The following is a 21,770-nucleotide window of genomic DNA, read 5'->3' as shown; positions in this document are numbered from 1 at the left end:
AGTAGAGGGATTTTTGTTCAACATATACTGACCTGTTCATTTATCTTGCACAACATTGATTCAAGGGCAATCTATCCCTTCTAACCTTTGATCATCTGTAGCTCAAATATTACTTTTATACAAATCACATGCATTTTCTTCCGTAGATTAATTCCCCTTGATACATCACATCTGCCCCAGACTTCTTATTCAGGTTGAATAAAACTCATGCCTGTGAACAGTTCTGTTAACAGCTGTCATGTTGATATGCAAAAGTTTTTTTGCTTATGAGTAAGCAGAATCAGGCTCACAGCAATTAATATCCGTAGTAGATATGAGGGAAAAAAAGAGGAGAGCATTGCTTTATGATGTCATCCTCTAACATAACGATGCCAGTCATTTTGGCAAGTGTGCCATAAGTTAAGTCCAAAGGATAAAAAAGTGCCACTCTAATAATCAGCTACTGCTGCTGCCCAGTACCACTGAATCCTACTACTGCTGCTACTGGGACATAGCAATACTGAACTAGGCGGCACCAACTTCCACGGTTCCCACAAGGCTAAGCCTTCCAACCAACAGCGACCCTCAACTTAAAATTCCTCAAATGCCGCTCCAGTCCTTATCCCCTTCCCTTCCCCACATACCACCCCTAACTTCCATTACCAGTGTCTCCTTTAACTCAGTTCCCAGGGTTTACATGCCAAACACACAAGCTGCCTGTGCCATTTGTGGCCCATGTGCCATGGGCTGGACACTACTTATCTAACACAAGAGCCCATAAATGGAGTAGTTGATTAGAACAGCTGAGCAACTGGGAAAGCTTCTCATTTTGATCAAACATCAGGATATTCAAACACAAGGCGGGTTCTAATGGTTAAGAAGCAATTCTACAGCATTAAAAGAAGATGCAAATAGCTTGAGTATTCCGGACACTATATATGAGTCTTGCAAAATATCCTACATGCTAAGAAAGTCTTAGCTTTTTTACTCCTTGGTCACCACTTCATCATAATAGGACTATGAAGAGATACAGTCCACTTCATTTAGACTTCCTGCTAAATAAAGAAGAGTTCCTTGAAAAATGCTGACAGTATCTTTTATTAGGAAAGGCTAGCACTAAGATAAACTGACTGCTGTTGCTACGCAGAATACACCCATTGGTTTATTTTGTAGCAGATGTTGAAAAGGAATGCTGTTTTTCCTAATGGACTTTTCTGAAAGAATGAGGGGAAGAACTTGTACGAAGTGACCTTGTATGCTAAGGTGAAGTGATCTCAATAATAGCAGTAGCCATTAGCAAGGCTTATGCTTGCAGCAGTATTGAGGATGTAAGCTCTAATACAGAATTACCTGAAAGGTGAAGAAGCAAACATAATTAGGAGGGCTTTCAGATTTGTTTAACAGCTTTTTATAGTCAGAGATATTAGAAACAGTAGATCTGCTGTAAAAGTTTGTTTTATGTGTCGCAGTAGCAGCATGTTGAGTGTGGATAGAGGGTCCCAGTTGAGATCAAGACCTTATTATACTTAGGGTTGTACAGATCCTTAGTAAGACATAATCAGAAATAATTAGGCAAGACAGACAAAGGAAGGGTGAAAAGGTGGTATTATTGGTCCCATTTAGGGACAGGCAACAGGGGCACTGAGAACTGAAGGTACTTGCCTAAGGTCACAGAAGAAAATAAATTAGAGATCAGGAATTGAACCCGATCTCTAGTGTGTTAACTAAAAGATCAGGCTTTTTTCTATTTTAGATGCATTGTATATTATTGTCTTCCCAAATTTCTTGAACCCTTTAACTTTGCTTTTTCTGTTGACTAAATACATCAAAGACAACTTTACACCTCAGACTTGGGATTGTTTTTCAGGTTATTCAGCACTGAAAAGATTTTCTTGTTCATAATGAACCAATTTTTATTCTTTACATTTGTTCCTAGGCTGGATGATTGATGCTGACAGTCGGCCTAAGTTCAAGGAGCTGGCTGCTGAATTTTCAAGAATGGCTCGAGACCCTCAAAGATACCTGGTTATTCAGGTCAGCAATTCTGAACATCTGCAAATAATTTTAATTCTGCCTATAAAGCTATGACACTGATGAATGTGCATCAGCAGGTCTTGCATCACCACTAACAGAGAACTGAAGTGATTGTAATACTATAAAATAGCTGAAAATAAAGGCTTATGCCAAGATTTGATAAAATGAGCACCTGAAATTCAGCTCCTATATCCATATTTAGACCCATAGCAAGATGGTCTAATTTTTCCAAAGCACCAAGTGCCAAGCAACTTCTGTTGAAGTTATAGCATGGTATTAGTGTAGAAAATACTTAAAGCAGAGAACTGTATTTAGTATTACAATCAGAAGGAAACTCTAGTAAAGTGAAATTTGCCTGCAGGAAAGTCAAGTACAAGGCCTTCACCACAGGTTGAGAATGGTCAGTGCCCAGAGAAACTGTGTTCATAGCAGCTGCCTATGCACACCTCTTATGTGATACAGGAAAATTATCTGCCCTGACCTTAGAGGTCTGCACACAAGGCTGTAAGGTAAAGAGCCCTAAGTCTCTGTATTTGCTATAGATTGCTAAACTCTGATGCCCTGCCCAGATATATGTGGAATTTTGCTTCCCAGATCCTCTATGAGGCCTGGAACTTGAATTGCGTATGTGGGTGTAATGAGCTTCACTCATAATTTTCATGTTATGGTGCTACCAATTTGCAAAATAGCTCAAGTGTCAGTGAGATGATTACTCCCTGCCCCCACCTGCCCGATAGAGGCCTCTTGGTATCCAGTCCTTGACTGGCATCTTCTCTCTTACATTGTGTTTTTTATCAGATTTTACCCCATCAAACTGAAAAGCACAAGGAAGGAGGATTTTCTTTTTTTTACTGAAGACATTCATTCAAAGAATTCAATACACTAATGCTTGGTTCCCTGGGAAAAAAGTATTGACACGTTTTTAAGCACTGGGGCTATAACTTAGATTCAAGCCAAAGGAAATGAATCCATCTTTCTATGAAGTCAGTTTATAATGTCTCCATCACTGTAATGCCTGAACAATACAAAAGGAAATGTGAATATAAATAGCAACATCAATAAAATAATTGTTAAACACCAAAGGCCAAATCATGAAATCAGTCTGACCCAGATTCTGATAGTCTTATGCTCCTTGAGCAATCTTGTGGGGACTATTTGAGCAGTTAGATAGTAGTCAGCATAAGTAATGGCACCAGAATGTGGCCTTTTTCTAACAGTATTCCCCATTGACTTGAAAGGAGAGTTCTGCTTTAAAAAATGTCTATAACCCCCCAAAATTTGAACTGATTTTATTGGCTAATGTTTTCCATATTCCTTACACTTCTTTTCATGATATTTTAATATCATTCTTGAGGGGTTTTGTTACATAATCTGAAGAGTACCATATTTTACCATTTAAGGTCAGCCATCCGGCTTCTATTGTGGCCTGGCTGGACAGTAAAGGCTAAATGTTCCTCTACTCAGTAATATCACTGCCCTCATAAAAAGCCCTATAATAATGTAATCAGGAATGATAATTTTTCAGTGGAATTTTTGAACCAACCTATATGATTCTCTGCAAAAGATTTTTTTATCTTTTATGATCTACCGTAAGACATAAGTTTCCAGCATTGTTGTCATTCACTTTTAATTTATGTTAGTTTTAGTAGTTTCAATAATATAAACTGAATTTTGATCTTTGTTTATACAGCTCCTAGCACAGTAGGACTGTGATCCCTTACTGGGAACCCTGGGTGCTACTACAATACAGTAGCATTTTTGTTGTTTGTTTTATTCTAACCCAGTTCAGTTTCTTTTGGTTCCATCCCTATTAAATTCTTTATGTCCTTCCACATAGACAAGAGGGAAATTTAGCCCCATGAGCTCTCAAAGGCACAAATCGAAAAGAAAAAACAAAAAAAAAACCTAAAGCAAACAAAAGTACCCAGCAGTTTCCATGTCATTCTTTGTTTCTGTGTCAGCCTTAATATCTCAAATATTTTTCCAAATACATCAAGCCTTGTCAGAAGCTGGTCAACTGGGTCACACATTGAGTTTTGTTTTAAAGAAGAAAGAAAAAAGTTCAATAATAGGAGTGCCAAAATTGTTTGGCATGATTTAGATAGTTATTCCCTTTCTGTCAGCAGATTCCCAGCAGAATAAATTATGCAGCCATGGTGACATTGCACATGAAAAGTAATATTTGTGGGTTTTGTGTTGTGATGGAAAGGGTGTATGAACAGTGAGTGCCCCAGCCCAGAGAATTAATTAACCCCTTTGTTACCTTCCTCCAAATCATGGGATGCATTCAGGGTGATGATCGTATGAAGCTTCCAAGCCCTAATGACAGCAAATTCTTCCAAAATCTACTGGATGAAGAGGACCTGGAAGATATGATGGATGCTGAAGAATATCTTGTTCCACAAGCGTTTAACATCCCTCCTCCCATCTACACTTCCAGGGCAAGAATTGACTCCAACAGGGTAAGGGCAACCTCTGCTAAAAAGCATGGAGAACATATTATGTAGTCTAGTCAAACATAATTCTGAGTTACTTCACAAACTTGAAGCCTAAAGTGTCTAGGGAGTGACCATAAAAATGGTATCACTGGGTCCCTGTTTATTGCATCTCATGATTTCCAAAAGAATAGGCCAGCTCAGAAGTGAGAAAAGATCTGTTTTGAACAGTTGACTGAAAGCTCAAATGGGGCTTGTAAAGTTAAGCTGCATTCTTTCTGGATTTTGCCTCCTCCTGGCCAAAAATAAAGATCCTATTGCTCTGAGTCTTCCTTCATGGAAACCCATGCAACCTCTTTATCTTGAAAGGGATTATACAGGTGTAACTGAGGGCAGCTGGTTTGTTGTGGACAATCCTGCTGGGGCATCAGGGCTAGGGACAGACATTCAGAAAGCCTGAGCCTGAATTGATTCAATCTTTGCAGGTTAGTCTAACCTGGCTTGGCTACATCACTTTGTAACTGCACAGACATCCCAGACATGCAGGCACATTCAGCAGTGGCTCAGGCTAGAAGCTGAGGGGCACTAGAGCAGCCCTCCCTTCCCTTGCACAGAACTGACCTGAGGGGGGCCATGGCCAGGTCCTGGCAGGACACTCTGGCTAGGAAGGTGTTCCCCTGCTTCTGGCCAGCCCAGCAGGGAACCGATAATAGCGTTTATGAGCCCTAACTCAGTGTTTATCACCTCATTAAGAAAACAACAGAGGGACATTACCAGCTACCTGTTGATTCTCTCTTTGTTCTGTCTGCCATAGCACAGATCATAGCCATCATGTGGTCTGCTAGCTAATGCTGAGAGGTGTCTGTAAGGCAGAGGGGATGGGGAGACAAGTGGGGAGCAGGGACACCTGCAGTCTGTGCCAAGCTGCAGCATGGGAGCAGAGGGGAGGGGCCAGCTCTGCTTTGGAGCAGAGTGCTCTGCCCAGCCCAGAGAGCATGCCGGGATGCTGGGGGTGTCTGGTTTATCTTAAACCAGGAAGGGGTCTGGGACAGGTATTGCATAAACTGGTTTGACCCAAATCAATTAAGTCTAATACTACATTCAACCAGGTTTATCTCAAACCAGTTTCAGCCATTTTCAAACTGGCTTATGTGCACTGAGCATCTGTTCTGTTACATGTTTAAACCAGTGTGTGCCCACTTAAGCCAATTTTCTGTGTAATGTCTATCCCTAGCCCCTGAGCCAGATTGGAATCTAGCTGCTTCTCCTCTCTGTGGTTCCTATGCCCCTGTTGTCTGAGTACCTCCCAATTTTTCATGTATTTTTTTCTCACAACCTTCCAAGGAGGTATGGACATGCTGTATCTCCATTTGACAGATGGGATACAGGAGGGTTAGTGACTCACACAAGGTCACTAGGGAAGTCTACCGCAGAGCCAGGAACTGAACCCACCCATGGCTCCTGAGTTGCTGGCTACCTGCCTAGTCATGGGGCCATACCTTCTTCCTTTTTCCACTAGTGCACTGGCTTTGCTGGTCTAACAGGAGATTTACACTTAATAAAACATGTTTTCATCAAAGTGAGGAAGTAAGGCTTCAAATGCAAAGGAATTAGAAGTATTTAATCAGGGTTATAAAGGCTAACAGTGGAAGAATCACAGTGGAGGGACAAATCAGAAAGAGTACTTAACTCAAGGAAGCATTTTAGTATATGCTGGAATCCTAATGAAACCGAGCAGAATCTCTGCGTGTGCTTAAAGCTAAGCACAAGCTTACATGGTTTCCTGAATCAGAATCTTTGTTTGGAGACTTATTTATGGAGCCATAGCTGAGGCTGAGCCAAACTGTCCAAGTGTATTCAGTGAGTAAAACTGGACTGTAAATTTGGCAAGAATATGGCATGACTATCAATATTATTGTTTACTTCTATATTTTGATTGACAGGGAAACATTTATTTTTTGTGATTTAGAAATATTCTTTTGATTCCTCCATAGTCCAGACTGTTCCAGATTTATGACTGGGAATAGACTGATCACATTGCACATGAATGGCAATAAATGGTACTTATGAAAAGTAATCTGTAAAAGAGCAGAACAGTGTTACAGCTAGATATTGCCACCCAAAGTACCTTATTCTGCATAAAGTCATTCTGTTTCTCATGGAGTAAGGTGGTTATTAATCAAAACAAAGGAGGGCCAGAATCTACCCCCTCCTAAAATGTCAGCATATTTTAAATATTCTATCATTGTTTTTAATTAGATACATGGAACTTATTTTAGTCATCAACAAAAGTGTGTAATTGAGGTTCAGTTCCACTTGCAACTTCTCTTCTTACAGTCACTGCCAGCCTAGACTTAGAATTCATTTTTAATGCTCATGCTGAGCTGAAATGAGTTCATTTTACTCCCATTTTCCTCCAGAGGTTCTGTTTCCATTTTTGCCAACTTCTAATGAAACCATGAGACGAAAAAGACAGTGGGTACCTGCACTTTTTAAGGTCTAGTTCTGGTCTCATATATGGACTGCTGTAAATCAAGAGGAACTCCACTGACTGCACTGGAGTTACAGCATTTACCCTGATGTGAGAAGATATATGGGGCCCTTACTATACGGGCACCACAATATTTACTTCACCCGTAACATACTGAAAAGGGCAATACTGCTAATATCAGAGCCAATTTAAACTGAAAAGTACTGATGTGAAAATGGCACCTCCATTTTCAGTAGCTGCCTTCCCCATCTATCTTCAGAGCCAGCCTGACAGAGGAGTTGGTCTGAGCTCAGGGGATTAATTCCAGCAAAGAAAACATTGTGAATGTTCTGAGATAGTTGCTTAAATGTGCTGTTTGGGCAGTCAGCACACTTGCCAGGTTATGCATGGAAGGTAAACACAAAACACAGTCCAGGTGAATTTATCTAAAAATTGAAGTGGCTTTTTATAGCATTAATGTAGCCCTAAAATCCCAGTCATGCAGCTGCATACATAGGTGTGGATCCTTTGAAGTCCTTGGAGCTCAGTGTAGGTGCAGGAATGGGGCCCTAGTCATTCTGAATGCCACAAGGAGAGGCTCCATCTCCTCCTTATCTCTTACAATCACTCTCAGTTTCCCATCTTGGTGTGAGACTGTGATCCTTCCTGCTGAAGTCAGTGGCGGTTTTAACATCCAATTTAATGACAGCAGCTCATTCTCCTTATCTTCATAGCTCTGTACTGGTGTGAATTTCCCTACAATATCATATAGAAATGGAGGCTTTTTACTACTCCTGATATTCAGCCTTTCCAGTGGTTTACATACTCTGAGCCAAACCTTCTAGGCCAGGTAATCATTGAGGTGGCAGGTAGGGAGCCTGCATCCAGTATTCACATCTCCTGATTGCAGCACACTATACTCCATAGGGGCTCCATTCACAGCTGAGGATGTGGCTGAAGAATGTACAACTAATCTAGAATAGCAGCTGTTGGAATCACTGGAGACTGGCTTCTGTCATGTGCGGGGGTATTAATTAACCTTTATAACCCTGAGCCATATTCGATGTCTTGGGTCAGGAAATAAAATTCAGTCTCTTCCTAGCAATGCCAGATGTCTTAAATGTATTTGTAGAAGCTACCAACCAGAAGGCACACAGGCATGTGTGCAAAGGGCAATATTAGTGCAATGCTAGAGCAGCTTAGTGGACTCATTGTACACAGTAGCCACAGAAAAAAAGGTGTTCCCCCCTCTTCCTTCTTCTGAAATAAACTGTTGTGCTTTCTGCTCTGCAATAATGCAGAAGATTTAATATCTTGTATAAAAGAATATTCCATAGAGACTAGATCCTCAATATATTGATTGTTCCACCACTGACCCTTCATGTAGATTTAAAACAAAATGCACTATAGCTCCATTAATATGTATTCTTTCTATTCAATGTGCTTTAAGTATGGATGAATGTCAGTTGCAAGAACTGCACAGTGATTACTTTCAAGTTCAATCTGTCCAATGGTCTGAGTCTGGCTTTTTCTTTTTCCTTTGGGTAACTTTGATTTATGTTTGTTTGGTGTAATGAATATTAATATTAAATTATCTCATTATGATCATTGCTATTACCATAAATACTGAATAAATTGATACAGCTTAGGCAGTTTATGTTCATTGTTACTGGAAAATTAAATTTTATGTAAAAATCTCCATACTGGTTGGTAAGGCAAGACACAGAGGCAAAAGCTACAAAATCTTCAAATCATTCCTAAAGGACCTTGAAAGACGTGGCATACACCATCTGGTCCTGCAGCTATTCTGATTGTCTTCAATTTAAAAAATAATAATAATTTTTAAAAAATGCATGCATACCATAGCAATCTAATATACTCTTTCTTGAAGCATCATCCTTTTGGCTTAAATTTTACAGCCGAACAGTTCTAGTAAAAAGAGATGAAAAATTTCAGTTAAGAAAAGAGAGATTATGACCCTCTTTTACTTAGATGGCAGGCATCCTTTTGTTAAGGAAGGCTCTGCTGTTTTTGCTGTATGATCTCAATCCTAAGTCCCTGTGTTCTGGTACATGGGTTAGACACTAATCAAAGCAAGTAACTAAAAAAAGAAGTTCCATATGAATTAGTACCAGGGACAGAACCTACTGAAAAGGAGGAAATCTCATTAGTGGAGTTTCCCTTGTGCCAGAATAAATAGTGTGTTGCATTCAGATGTGTGCAAACTTTGGCATCTTAGGAAGCGGGGAAGGGGATGCCAAGCACTGGAGAGTGTTATCTCCCTACATACAAGCCAGTATTCTAGCACAGGCTCTCTGTACATGGGCCACTACTGCTGTGTCACAGGCTCCTTCGGGGCACCATTGTGGTGCCCCTCTAAATGGTGCTTGTTGATTTAGGACCACTATTACATTACTGATTGTACCAAAATGCTGAAGCCACAAGACAGCATTTTTACACTGGTTCCAAGGTCTCTTGTTATTCAGTCACCACATATATGTTTTGGCTTCCTAGCAGCAGGACTATTGGTCCATGTTACCAGAGCTGCTCTGCCTATTGTTGAAACCTAGGTTTCCCACCCCACCCCCCATTATAAAAAATGCTAGCAGTTAATCCTGCATTTAGTGTATCTTTTGGGTCGGGGGAGGGGTGGGGGGACACACTGAGTTTTTAATGAGAACTGTGAGTTTTCCATGGAAAACTTCCACTTTTTCTTGAAAAGTCTGAAAGCCAAAAGTACCAAAATCAGCCAGGAGATTAACAACTGGTGAGTTTCCTGTTCTTCTCCTATCCCAGCAGAAGTGTTTGTGAATTATCCCATGTTTTTGGAAGGCTAACCACATCTACCGCAGTGCTTAAATAACGTTTTGTGTTCCCAATCATACAATTAGGTTCAAATAGTGAATATACTGTTTAAACAGGACAGAGGAAGGCTCTTCTTATCTTAGCGTTTGTACATTACACTGCTTTTACCTCTCAAGCCCTGGCTGATTCTCACTGAAATCTTTTTGCTCTGTTTATTACCTGCTCCTAAAGCTGTCTTTATTATTGTATTTCATCCACTGTGTGGAATTATAGAGTTATATTCCATACACTTTATTATACAAACCATTCTTGCAACTAGGCCAAAAAAGTACATTTTTTCCATCTAATATGCACATAGAGGTATACAGGGCCTTTGAAATGTAGCCATCTGGGAGCAGGGAAGGCCACAACCACCTTGTGTGCAATACAACTGTATTGGGGACGGAAAATGTGGAAGGAAGTGGGAACTTTTGTGTAGACCATTCTACCAAGTAGAAACAAATTATGGTCCCTATTTTAAGACCATGTATTGTGAGTAAGCATAGTGATACATTAAATGACACCACCTGAAGATCTGGCCCAGTAGGTCCTGTTTTGCTGTGGTGGTGGTTTTCTAGCCATTTGTTGAAAGTTTGGCAAGGTGATAAGAACATGGAGAGAGGGACTCTGCCCAAAGGCAATCATTTCTAGACAGACTATGACTCTACCTCTTTCTTTAAAGTCTAATCCAAAAGGCTCACTGGTATTAAACAACATGGCAGTTGGAAAGATATGTATCTAAGATAACTGCCAGCATGTGGCAGAGCAGGATTTATGCAACAAAAAATATACTGTGGTGCTATGGTTTAGTTCTGAAGTTTAAGAAGCATTTTTCACATTGTTTTACATTTAATTATCCCTTACAATCACATCATGACAGTAACATTAACCATGTAATTAGACGCACTGTAATTGTAAGGACTATGTAAGTACACACAAATTTTAAAACTACCTTTAAAATATGATAATCACACAAATGCTGGTATGGGTGTTGTAAAAAAACCCCACATGCACAAATGAGAAAAATTCTCAAAAAAAGTGTAGGGTGCTTATAGGATCTGGGTCATAATAACATTCATAACTGAGAAGCATCTGTAATATATTTGCTCTTTCTCTGTAGCCATGGGGATAGAATACCATTTGTACTACAGATGTGTATTGGGACACAATGGGAATCAAAATCTGCCTAAAGTCCCTCTATGGGCTATTCAACTTTATAACTATGCTTGTAGGAGTAAGCAGATTCTATGTGCAGCCAGTTGCAACCTCTGCCAGGGGAAGATGAGTCATGGTGAGATCCTCAGCTAGTAACTCACATCATGTTGGCCATCATAAGCACAAAAGGAAGAGGGATGTGGTTGTTGCTGAGGGAATAGACAAGGAGTCAGGTCTTAATAAGGAGAAGATAAGAAACAGATTGTCAGCCTTCATCCTGAGGTTTTCATAACCATTAGGATGCCTGTATTACAGTGCTATTAAGTAAACTTTTGGCTTGTGTTTTTTTGCACTGAATAGGAGAATAGAGTAAATATTTTGGCTCATGACATATGAGCCAGAGTAAAATCCAGCCCTTCCTCCTACATGTGTGTTGGCTCTGCGGGGCTGATAACACATCATGAACTCTTTTCATTCAATCATAATGTTCTAGGAATTGTTTCTACTTTGTTCATAACTAGTGGTGCTAGTATTTTACTCTACCAATATTAAAATTGAAAAGCAGTTGCTCACCAGAATATTTTGGAGAATCACCTCTTAATTTACTTTTGATACCTTCACTTGTATTCTAAAGTGTATTCATGGTGTGCTATAAAGGCCTTCTGCTCTTTCTCCATGATGCCTTTTGTATGAGACATTTTGGATAGATTAGTTACCAGGTCCAGCCAGGCAGTATGTAGCAGAAATATTTATGAGACATGTCCCATGAAATGGCTGAGTATAGCTCTTGTATTGAAATCCAAATACCACCAAACTGTTGTTTGAAGGGAAATGAGCCTAACTATAAACCGAGATTGGATATGACATGCCCATTTACATTGTTAAAGATGAAAGAGTTACAATCACTAAAAAGCATAATTTATGATGTAGTATATATGAGATTAGAAATTATTTCTGTTTTACTGATTTACACAAGGAAGGACCATGTTTAATAAAAGATATTTTTGATAATACATCTCTAAAACATATTACATTTCTGATAGAAATGAGGAAAGGAGAATTCATAGCCAAGGATCAAAAAAGCATATATTCTCTGATACCTTGCTATTACAGAATACTCTTTTAACACCAGGATATTTGCCAAAAAAAAAAGTCTTTATTTGCAAGCTTCCAGGCACACTCACCCTTCTTCAGGTATAGGAGAATGCAAAGATTGTAATTTTTTTTAGGAGAAGGGTGTGTGCCAGAAAGCTTGAAAATACAGACTTTTTTTGCAAATATCTAGTTGACCTAATAAAATATATCACCTTTACCATGAGTTCTGATTTCTTTTGCCTTGAACCAATACAGCTACAACCTATATCCCTTTTAAAACACCAGATTATTTAGCCATGTAACACATAGTGCTTTATTATATAGCTGCCCAGATCAAATCAGCAGTTTTGCTTTTACAGTAAGGCAGTCCTTATGGTGAAGAAGAGTGTCAGCAACCAGACCTTAACTTGCCTTATATCTGTTGAACGTCTAGTTAAGGGCATCATTCAAGATTTGCTCTACAGCAGGAATCTTGCCACTCTCATTTTTTTATTTTTTGTATACTTAGTCCTAAAATGCATAGGTTATATCTAGAGTTACATTTTCTTAACATTTAGGATCGGGGGAATCTTTATTCAGGGGCCTTGATTTGGACGTTTGTTTACTATCACTTGGGATCATCTGGTTGTGCTCCAGTCCTAAAACAGGTTGACACCTCTTTATTACGAATTAATAGTTAATTGATAGTCTCCCTCCAAAGGAAATAAGCAGGAGACTTGTCAATGGATATTACTGTATGATACATACATTTACTGAGCTTCAGTGACAACTAGCCTAAAATCAAGCTGCATTCGCCTTATCCATGGTGAGTGGTTGGGGCTCCTAATAAAAAGAGTTTGCAGCTGATCCACTTAATCTTCTGTTACCCTAAAAAGGCCAATGGATATAAAAGCAGTAAAATACCAAATACATCTGAACTGCACTAATAAGGCATTCTTGAAAAAAGCAAGAAAAACAACTTTGCAAAATTGGAAGATGGGACTATAGACTACACGTTAGGAAATTATTATTAGAGAGGGTTAAAATTCCCTGTTAAAAGCAATAAGTGATTAAATGAATATTTTTGGCAAAAAAAGGGTCTTTCTGTGGAAATGTTTGACCTTTTATCTAGAAAAGTGAACTTTTGAAAGCAGAGATATTGCATTGCAACTGAAAGCCAAACAATACAGATTTGGAAAATGCCACCAAGATGACTGGCAGGAGCTGCAGTCTGAGTTCTTTATGCTTCTGTTCTCCACTTGTGAACCAGACTACAGTTTACATGATGCATTCAGACCATTGGACTCCTATGATGAATATAACAGTTCAGCAAGAGAGGAAACCATAGAGTATCCTGGGAAATGTAGTCTGGCCAGCAATTACACCCTTAGACTATCTTTTAAATGTGGGCAAATACTACATAGTCTAAATGCCTTTCAGTAGCGTATGTAAAGATGCTGCCTTATTTGTTAAAGCTGCTGATCAAAAAAAAGGAGCTATAAAAAGAAGTGAAATGGTGGGGAGAGGTGGGAGGAAACATAGAGGAAGTTTAGATTTAGAATGTTAATGATTATTTTATCCAAATCAGATGGATGGTTATTTCTTTTAAAGTATTATTGCCACCAGACTCCCAGCCCTGCTCTAAATCATCCCAGCATCTCATCAAGAAGCCTATTCTTTACTTTAAGAGACCAGAGTGCACAATTATGGGTTTCTTTTCCCCCTGCATAATAACATTGGGAGATTATCATCAAGTTTCTATTCAGATTTTAGGAAGGCTTTTTATTTTTTATTTTTAAAACCATCTTTGTCTGTAAGAGCTCCCTGTTCAGGCCAGCATGCCATAATGATTACTTCTGTAAAGGCTTCTGAAGAGATGTGCTCTATTTCATTCTCAATGAGGGTTGATAGCATTTTGAGAGGCTCAGAATATCCTTTGATTACTGTATAAAACAGGATGGGAAAGATGGTTATGTAGTATCTGGTCTGGGAGGGAGTGGAGGGGGGAGTTGCTAAGAGTGTCGCTCATCAACTTTCTTTTGTGCTTTTTCTCCTGGTGGAGATGTCGCAATCACAAATCACAGCCATGTTGTGTCTTTACTCCCTCTTCCCCATCTTTTAAACAGTTCCAAGCTGTAGTTTTACAGTAGCATACAAAAAGGCTGACTCTGACTCAGCAGCTTAGCTAGGTACTACTGCATGAAAGTAAGGTCAGCACCTTGACCCTACTATCACACAGGCTAGTCTTACAGTAGCCAGGATAATGATTCTCAACAAGGGTGCCATAGTGCCCTGGGGCATTTTGAGATCCATGGGATGCCACATAATGTTAGCACTGTTAGGTGTGCAAACATGATTCACAAGATAAAATCAGAGATTTCAACCAGGAATTCATAGCATTAAAGACATTCTGACTTGTGGGCTTTCTGAGTTCTTTGCAACAGAAACATTGCTGTATCATATTTCTGTATTAAAATGTGTCAAAACTAAAAAGCTAACATTTTCTGAGGGGTGTCTTGCATCTGAGAGGTTTCTTGAGTCTGAAAAGGTTGAGAAGCACTGAGCTAGGAAATGGTATGCAATACCAAGTGTTACAAGGCTGTCACTGACTGGAAAATGCCTGGAATCTCATACTAGAGAAGGAAAGACTGGAGGCCAGCCATGAGGAAAGTAAGAGGTGTTGAAAGGGATAGATAGGAGGGCAGAGCTATGCGGTCTACCCTTCTACCTACTTTCATACCAGACTGACACCCATGCAGCATTATTATGAAGTGTTAATAATAAAAATACTCTTATACACCTATTTCTATGTCATAGCTAAAGAAAACTGGGTATAATACATTTCTAATCCTGTTTGGATGCCTTTCTTAATTCTACCACTGAATTCAGAGTAATAGCAATCATTTCAACAGGAGGGATATTTAATGTAATAAGACAGAATACTTTGATCATATTCAAAAAACAAGTGTGGCAATGGGCTGTGACAGTGTACTGAATCCACGTTCCCTTGGCACTGTGGCTGGAACTTAAGCTGAGATGCCTCAAAGAGTCAAATATATGACCCATGAGCCACACCCAGCCATGTGGAGCTTCGCCATCTGGCCCCTGATGCTGCCCACTGGGTTTGATTAGATCTTCATGGGGCATGGCATGTACCTGTAGCATGGGACTGGTCTATGGGCCAGATCAGGCACACGGGCCAGTTCCCTTCACCCTCCCTCAGTGTACTTGACCAGTGGCCATTCCAGCTGGTGTAGGACCCATGCTATGCTGCTGCAGCAGGTTGAGAATCCATGCTGCATGTAGAATGGGTCCAAGGTTCACAAGAGTGGCTGCTGGATCAGGTATGCTGTGGAAAAGGAGAGGGTGTCCATGGGCTCGACCTGGCCAAGAGACTGGCCCCACACCTCTCATCTAGCCCACTGAGTCAGATAAGTTTGACGTGCCTGCTTTCTACAGTCTCTTTTAGTCTATTCCTTTTAATTGTTGGCTTCTCTGCTGGTTCAGTTTTACATGGAAAATGTTGATTTGGAATTAGGTATTTCATGGCAACACGTGCTATATTTAGGTAGGTTCATCTGATGCTCCCAGAAATGTGCGAAACCCAGTTATTCCCATTACTTGCACCAGTTACTATTATTATTTTGTTTAACAGTAGCTCCTAGAGGAGCAAATTCAGGCCAGGACTCTGGAATAGTATGAAACAGCCCTTGACCTGAGGAGCCTTCATTAGAATTAGAGAAAAAAAGCAAATGATGGGAGAGGGAACTAAGATACAGAGAGACTGAGGCTAGGGACAGACATTACACGTAAACTGGTTTAAATGATCAGAAACTGGTTTAAACCTGTAACAGAACAGATGTTCAGTGCACATAAACCAGTTTGAAAATGGCTGAAATGGGTTTGAGATAAACCTGGTTGAGTATAGTATCATGATTTGACTCAAACCAGTTTATGCAATGTCTGTCCCAGACCCCTTTCTGGTTTAAGATACACCAGACACCCCCAGCATCCCAGCACACTCTTTCAGTTCACCACCAATGCACGTGGAGGGCTGCCCCCCACTCCTGTGGGATGCTCCATGCACCCCAGCAGTGCAGCGATCACAAGCCAGGCTGGTACCTGGAGGTATGTAGAAAAAATTTTTAAAGCTATGTCTATGTCCAAATCACTGATTCTCAGAACCAGCATCAAATCTTTAGATTTGGATTTGGCTGAATTGAATCAGGAACAGTGATCTGAATCAACAAATCAAATCACTGTCCCTGATTCAGGCCAAATCCAAATCGATTAGGGTCTACTTCACATACCCCTAAAGCCCAGTCCAGTGATTTTTTTCACTTGGTCCCACTTCTTCTAATATAAGTTTATCTCCACTGACTGAGGGTGCTTACAGAAGTTATAAAGGGCACCTCATTCACACTGTAACTTTTTGCACCTGACACAAAGCACTTAAAGTTACAGCGTGTTGAAACCTAATACATGTGCAGCTCCTGTGCATGGGGGCTCAGTGCTCCCATGCACTGGCAGAGGCCAGGAGGCAGGAAGGACTGTCACCCGCATTATCATCCTGCCATGGTCCAGAAGCCACCACCCAGCTGTCAGTGCGGCATTCCCCTGTGTGGGAAGGGTCTCTTAGTGGGGTTTTCAGCCCCCCTCCCCAGTAGTGCCGTCAGGCACTGGAGAACATTTCCCTGGGTGGAGACCCCACCAGGGCCCCCCAAGCCCCAATCATTGGCTCGATCACCCCTGATGGCACAGGCTGGCCAAGCGTCTGGCTCTCCCCCTCACTCTCTGGCCGTTTAGGGAGGAGACTGCTTCATCTCTGTGGCTGACCAGGGGCATGACAGGTAACCCTTGTAGGGAAATGTTTACAAGTTCCCTAAGTCACTCTAATTTAGAGCACAATCATTTATTACCTGATTTAACAAGGATTACTTTTTCACGTGCCTGGCCATTTTAAAAGCACTCTGCAGCTGTGCACGTGTGTTATGACACAGCTGTAGAGTGCTTTCAGGGGCTGAATTGCATGAAAAATGTCACTTCTGTCTCTGCCCTGAAGCAACTGACTGACTGAAATGGAGGAGACTGAGCCATTATTTTCTCTATACAAAACAGAGAGCAGAGAAGAACAGAAAAGACTTTTCCCTTTGGGTGTTTTTTATTCCTTCCAGCTTATCACAATTAGATCAATCAGATCTATTAGATAAATAGAGGTTGATCATCAAAGATAGAAGCAACACTTTGGCCACATACAAGGGTTTGGTTTCTACCAGAATCCCGCCTCTCCTGGTAGGAACTAAGAGCATACAAGTTTTCATTAAATTTCTGCTGCAGAAAACATGACTTATTTGAGAAAAAGATCTTCCTCATTCAGTGAATAAGAGCTAGCCTGCAAGAGTATCTCCTGCAGGCACAAGCACTTGCATGCTTCCCCACAGCTCCACTCCCCATGCAGGCCTGGATGACTGGAGGAGCAGGGAAATGTTCCCTGCACTTTCCTGAGGCTGGGGTGATCCCAATCTGGAGAAGGCAAGGGGAGCTGCAGCAGTTCTGCTACTCCCAGGATTGGGAAGAGTTGTTGAGGAATGCTCCCCACATCTCCCCCAGACCAGGGACATTGAAATAACAGGGGGAGGGACACCTTGGAGACCAGTAGGAGTGGGAAAGAAAAGGCATCTGTTGCTCCCTGCCCATTCCCCAGACCACAGTGTCTGCTTTTAAGGAGGGCGGTGAGCCCTTTTTTTGATCAGTGCAGTTATCTGGGAATGAGGTAGCTTCTATCATCCCCAAATGCACATGAAAAACTGTGGGGTAAAGCAGGCTGCCACACCCCGGTGGCAAGGCTCTCTGAGCCTTGTCACTGCAACAGACTGCCCCTGCCCTGCCTCACCCCATATTCTCCCTGGTCATCCCGGAGGAGTGCAAGGAGAAGGAGCTATTCTTCTGTGCTGGGAATAGGAAGGTTTCCAACCACAGGAGAATACCTTCCTTCTCTCCTCTTCCTCCCCACCATCTGCTGTCAGTTAGCTGATTGGTAGGATGAGGGGAATTCTCCCCATGCTCCTTGGGCTGTCTCTGGCAGCTGCTGCTTCCTCAGCAGTGGGGGAAGGGCAGGCCCTTACTTATTGGGGTGCCCAAAGGGTTGGGGTGACCCAAGGAGCAGCCCAGCCACAGCTCTTTTTTCTAGGCTATTTTTCTAGCAGTAAGAATTGCAGAAATTTTACCCACAGCAATAAACACCTGTCTATGGCCTTTGATTAACATGGAAAGATGCCACATCACTTCTTACATTTTGTGCTGCCTCAGCACTAAAATGTAGCTGCAAGACATTATACATGTGGACAATAGAACCGAGTTCAAAACAGGATCAGACAGGTGCAACACCCATTGATTGGGTCCATCAGTGGGTATTAAGCATTATAGCAACTGGCACTAGTTCCAAAAGTGGATTTCTTGGGCCTCTAAATGCTGACAATTTTAAGGGAAGAGGGAATGGGACAGATTAGTCTGGATAGGCCCTCCATAAATACTCTTTTTCTAAGAATCTGCTCCATGACACTGTGGGGTGCAGCAGATGGGGCTAGATCAACCTGTAGCCTGACCCTATGGCATCTCTTAGGCTCTTACATTTTAAAAAGGTGTGTGTCTGTTCACTGAAAAGAAACTGGTGTTCAATACTCAAACTTAACCAGGCTGTGCATCTTTTGTATAAAGATTCATCTGTCCCTATGGAGTTTTACTGCCAAATCAAAACAGCCTATTAGACACCATAAATTGCTAGAAATACTTAGTGGACCCTTTAGCTATCTGTATTCCAATGAATTTCTGTTTATATGCATTATTCCTTTCATATTATTAATTGTCTATATTGCTGTCTCCAGGAAAAAGCAAATGTCTCAGAGCACGAAATCAGGTGAAGCATATTTTGGTTTCTGTGCTGAAATAGCTGACAAGACTTGCTCATACACACACTAGTAGTTCTGCAGAACTGTCTGAGTAATATGTCCATCACTTTTCTTATTTATCTGTTTGTAAAGAAATGGCTTAATGCACTAGATATCAATTGTTGGCCTCAAGCCAATTGCTAGCTCACAGATTTTTGTCATAGCTCTTGGCACTAACTGGGCACCTCTGTTGGCAGTCCTAGGAAAAGTGCCAAAGTGAAATGATGAGGACAGAGACATATTTGGGAGAAAAACATGTGAGCGCAGGGAAATTAGGGAAGCATTACTAGTGCCTTACCTGCTTTGTGCTTAAAAAGAAAGGGTTTCATTTCCCAGGAACAATTACTCAGGGGCTTTTCACAAGCACTAAATTAATGAATAGAATGCTGCTTTGCCGTAGCGACCTGGGGTCCCATGGTGAAGGCCACATTAGGAATGGATGGATAGATGAAAAACATTTGGCCTGATGTTCTCTTTCATTTTACAAGTGTAGTCATTGCTTTTGGGGTGTTACAAACTTGCTTAATGTGCTAGAAGAGTCCATAATTTATTTGCACATACATTGCCCGCATACGCATTTTGCACATGCCCACACATATACACTCCCTACCCATAAAATCAGATTTGGTACACACTTCATACCTCACCTGTTCTTGACTTTTCCAAGGTAGGGAGGGAGGACAATTAATATTAGAGCTGGTGAGAGTTTGTTCTGTACAGAGGAGAGCTTTTGAGGGTCAAGACTGTCCTTTGAGAATTCTATATGCCGTATCATCTTCATGCCAATAGTGCAGATCTTACATTTTTTCTGATGCTCAATCAGTGATGCCTGCTGTTAGCCCCAAAGTACGTTAAAGCAGCCTTAGGAGCCACTGCATTTCAGGAGCCAGAGAACGTATCAAGAACTGCCAGAGTGCAAAGTGCTTTGACCTCAAACACCTTACTACCAGCCAGACCACATCTCCTTGACAGTGGGGAAATCCACATCTAGCTTATATCGAGTACATTTCCAGCTCCTTTGGCCTGTTACAGACTGTCTAACAACAAAAGAAAATCCATCCACTCAAAAAATGGTCCCTGGAACTTTTAATATCCCTTCAGAACAGACAGACCCTTATTTTTCATGGTCTTCTTTGACCCAGACACTAACCTTTGTATAACAACGTTTATCTACCTTGGAAGGACTGGTGGCTTGATTTGACCCTACAGGGATGGCTGCAGGGAATCAAAGTATTTCAAAGCTTGCGGCTGAATCAACAAAAGTCTTCTAGTTTTCACTGTATATTGATTCATTCATTTCTCTCTCTCTCTCTTTCTCATTCCCTATATATATATATATATATATATGTGGTACAGACTCCTTTTGATTTAGGTTCAGGCAGACATGTAGGTTCCATAAAGTAGGGCAGAGTAAGCTGTGGTCACAAGAAATCAGCGAAACCCTTGGGAAGAGAGAGATGTTCTCCTGGGGTGCTGTTTCCAATTTGAATTTCATTTCAGGTTGGATCAGTTGTAAATACCAGGCTGTTCCTTTGAAATGTAACTGGTGTTTGCTTTGGGCTGATGGGACAGCAATGAGTTGTTTGTTCTGCCTGCAGCACCACTAGAGTATCCAGAGCACATTATTCCGATGCACTCACATAAACCAGCTGTCCTTATTCCAGGTGGACTTTTGAAGTCTTTGTGCTTACAGCAACAGCTGCACAGCCTGGTAAGTTAGGAGGCTGCAGTTTGGTAACTTAAGGCTACATACTGACTCAGTTCCTATCAGGTAAACAGTTTCTGTGGCTTAGTTATTCTTAAGTACAAGCAGCCCTGCCATGAAAGTCCACAAGGGAATGTAGGCAGGGTCCAAGCAGTGGCCATGTGGAAGATATTATGAGCAATGCATGGCCTTACAACTTGTGTAGCCAGAGTTAGAAGGCAACATTGCCATCTGGACATGGGATTATTTTACTCCTACTTCACACTTGCTTTGTTCAGGCATACATAACCATTCCAAATACATAGGAAAGGATAATCAGGTCAGCATGGCCATGGTGAGGAGATGGGTATATGTCTATGTGTGCTCACCTGTATAAGGCATAAATACTAGAGACAAACTTTGAGCTCCTTGCCCCAGTTTTACAAGGATGAACCCCTAGATCTTGCTTACAGCTAAACTTGGTTGGTGTTCTTCCTGACTAACCCTCCACTGGGGTGGATGCAGGTGGTGGGGGGTGCAGTGGAGCATTTGCATGTGCCTTTCTGCTATGCTTCACATGTGCAATGAGCTGTCTGAGCTTCCAGCTGGTCAGTGTAGGGCTCCTGCTGGAGCTTTACTGGTGCAGAGAGCTCTCTGAGCTCATCTTCTGGTTAGCGGGGGTTCTTGCCACAGCCACTGTCACACTCTCTGCAGCCCAGGCATGAGCACTACTGCTATTTGACATTTCCCCCCGCTCCCAAATTCAGCATGGGGCCAGGGATGATGGGCCAAAACAGTGGCAATGCTCACCCCCTGAGCTCTCGAGCCACATGAAAGCAATGGCTGTGCCAAGAGCCCACATCAGCCAGGTGATGAGGTCAGAGAGCTCCCTGTGCAGGCGGAGGTCTAGCAGCAGCCTGCTCTGACCAGCCAGGAGCTCAGAGAGCTCATTGTACATGGGCTACACAGCTGAAGGAGGTGTGATGACACCAGACTCACTCTTCTTCTGGATTCACCCATGACCCTACCCAGACCTTATCAAAAGAAAGCTTATTATTTTTCTGATGAAAATCTATTGTTTTTTCTATGGAGAAATTAATGGAAACTTTGTTATTTTAACATAAATGGAACAAATGATGAAAGTTGTA

The 21,770-nt window shown here is 41.4% G+C and overlaps 1 protein-coding gene across 8 annotated transcripts in view; it reads left to right on the top strand.

Annotated features, from left to right (window-relative positions):
* The window catches only part of ERBB4 (erb-b2 receptor tyrosine kinase 4), a 1,162,978-nt gene that overhangs the window by 1,116,330 nt on the left and 24,878 nt on the right, over nt 1-21,770 (top strand). For all 8 annotated transcript variants that reach the window (XM_090044919.1, XM_090044916.1, XM_090044918.1 and 5 more), the window contains 2 exons: nt 1,916-2,013; nt 4,305-4,475. In XM_090044919.1, coding sequence (XP_089901045.1) covers nt 1,916-2,013; nt 4,305-4,475 — 269 coding nt within the window. The remainder of the gene's footprint in view (nt 1-1,915; nt 2,014-4,304; nt 4,476-21,770) is intronic.

The sequence above is a fragment of the Crocodylus siamensis genome, chromosome 4 (assembly GCF_052110815.1).
Source record: "Crocodylus siamensis isolate JL-2025a chromosome 4, ASM5211081v1, whole genome shotgun sequence".
Lineage (NCBI taxonomy): Eukaryota > Metazoa > Chordata > Crocodylia > Crocodylidae > Crocodylus > Crocodylus siamensis.
This window is presented reverse-complemented; position numbering and strand designations above follow the sequence as displayed.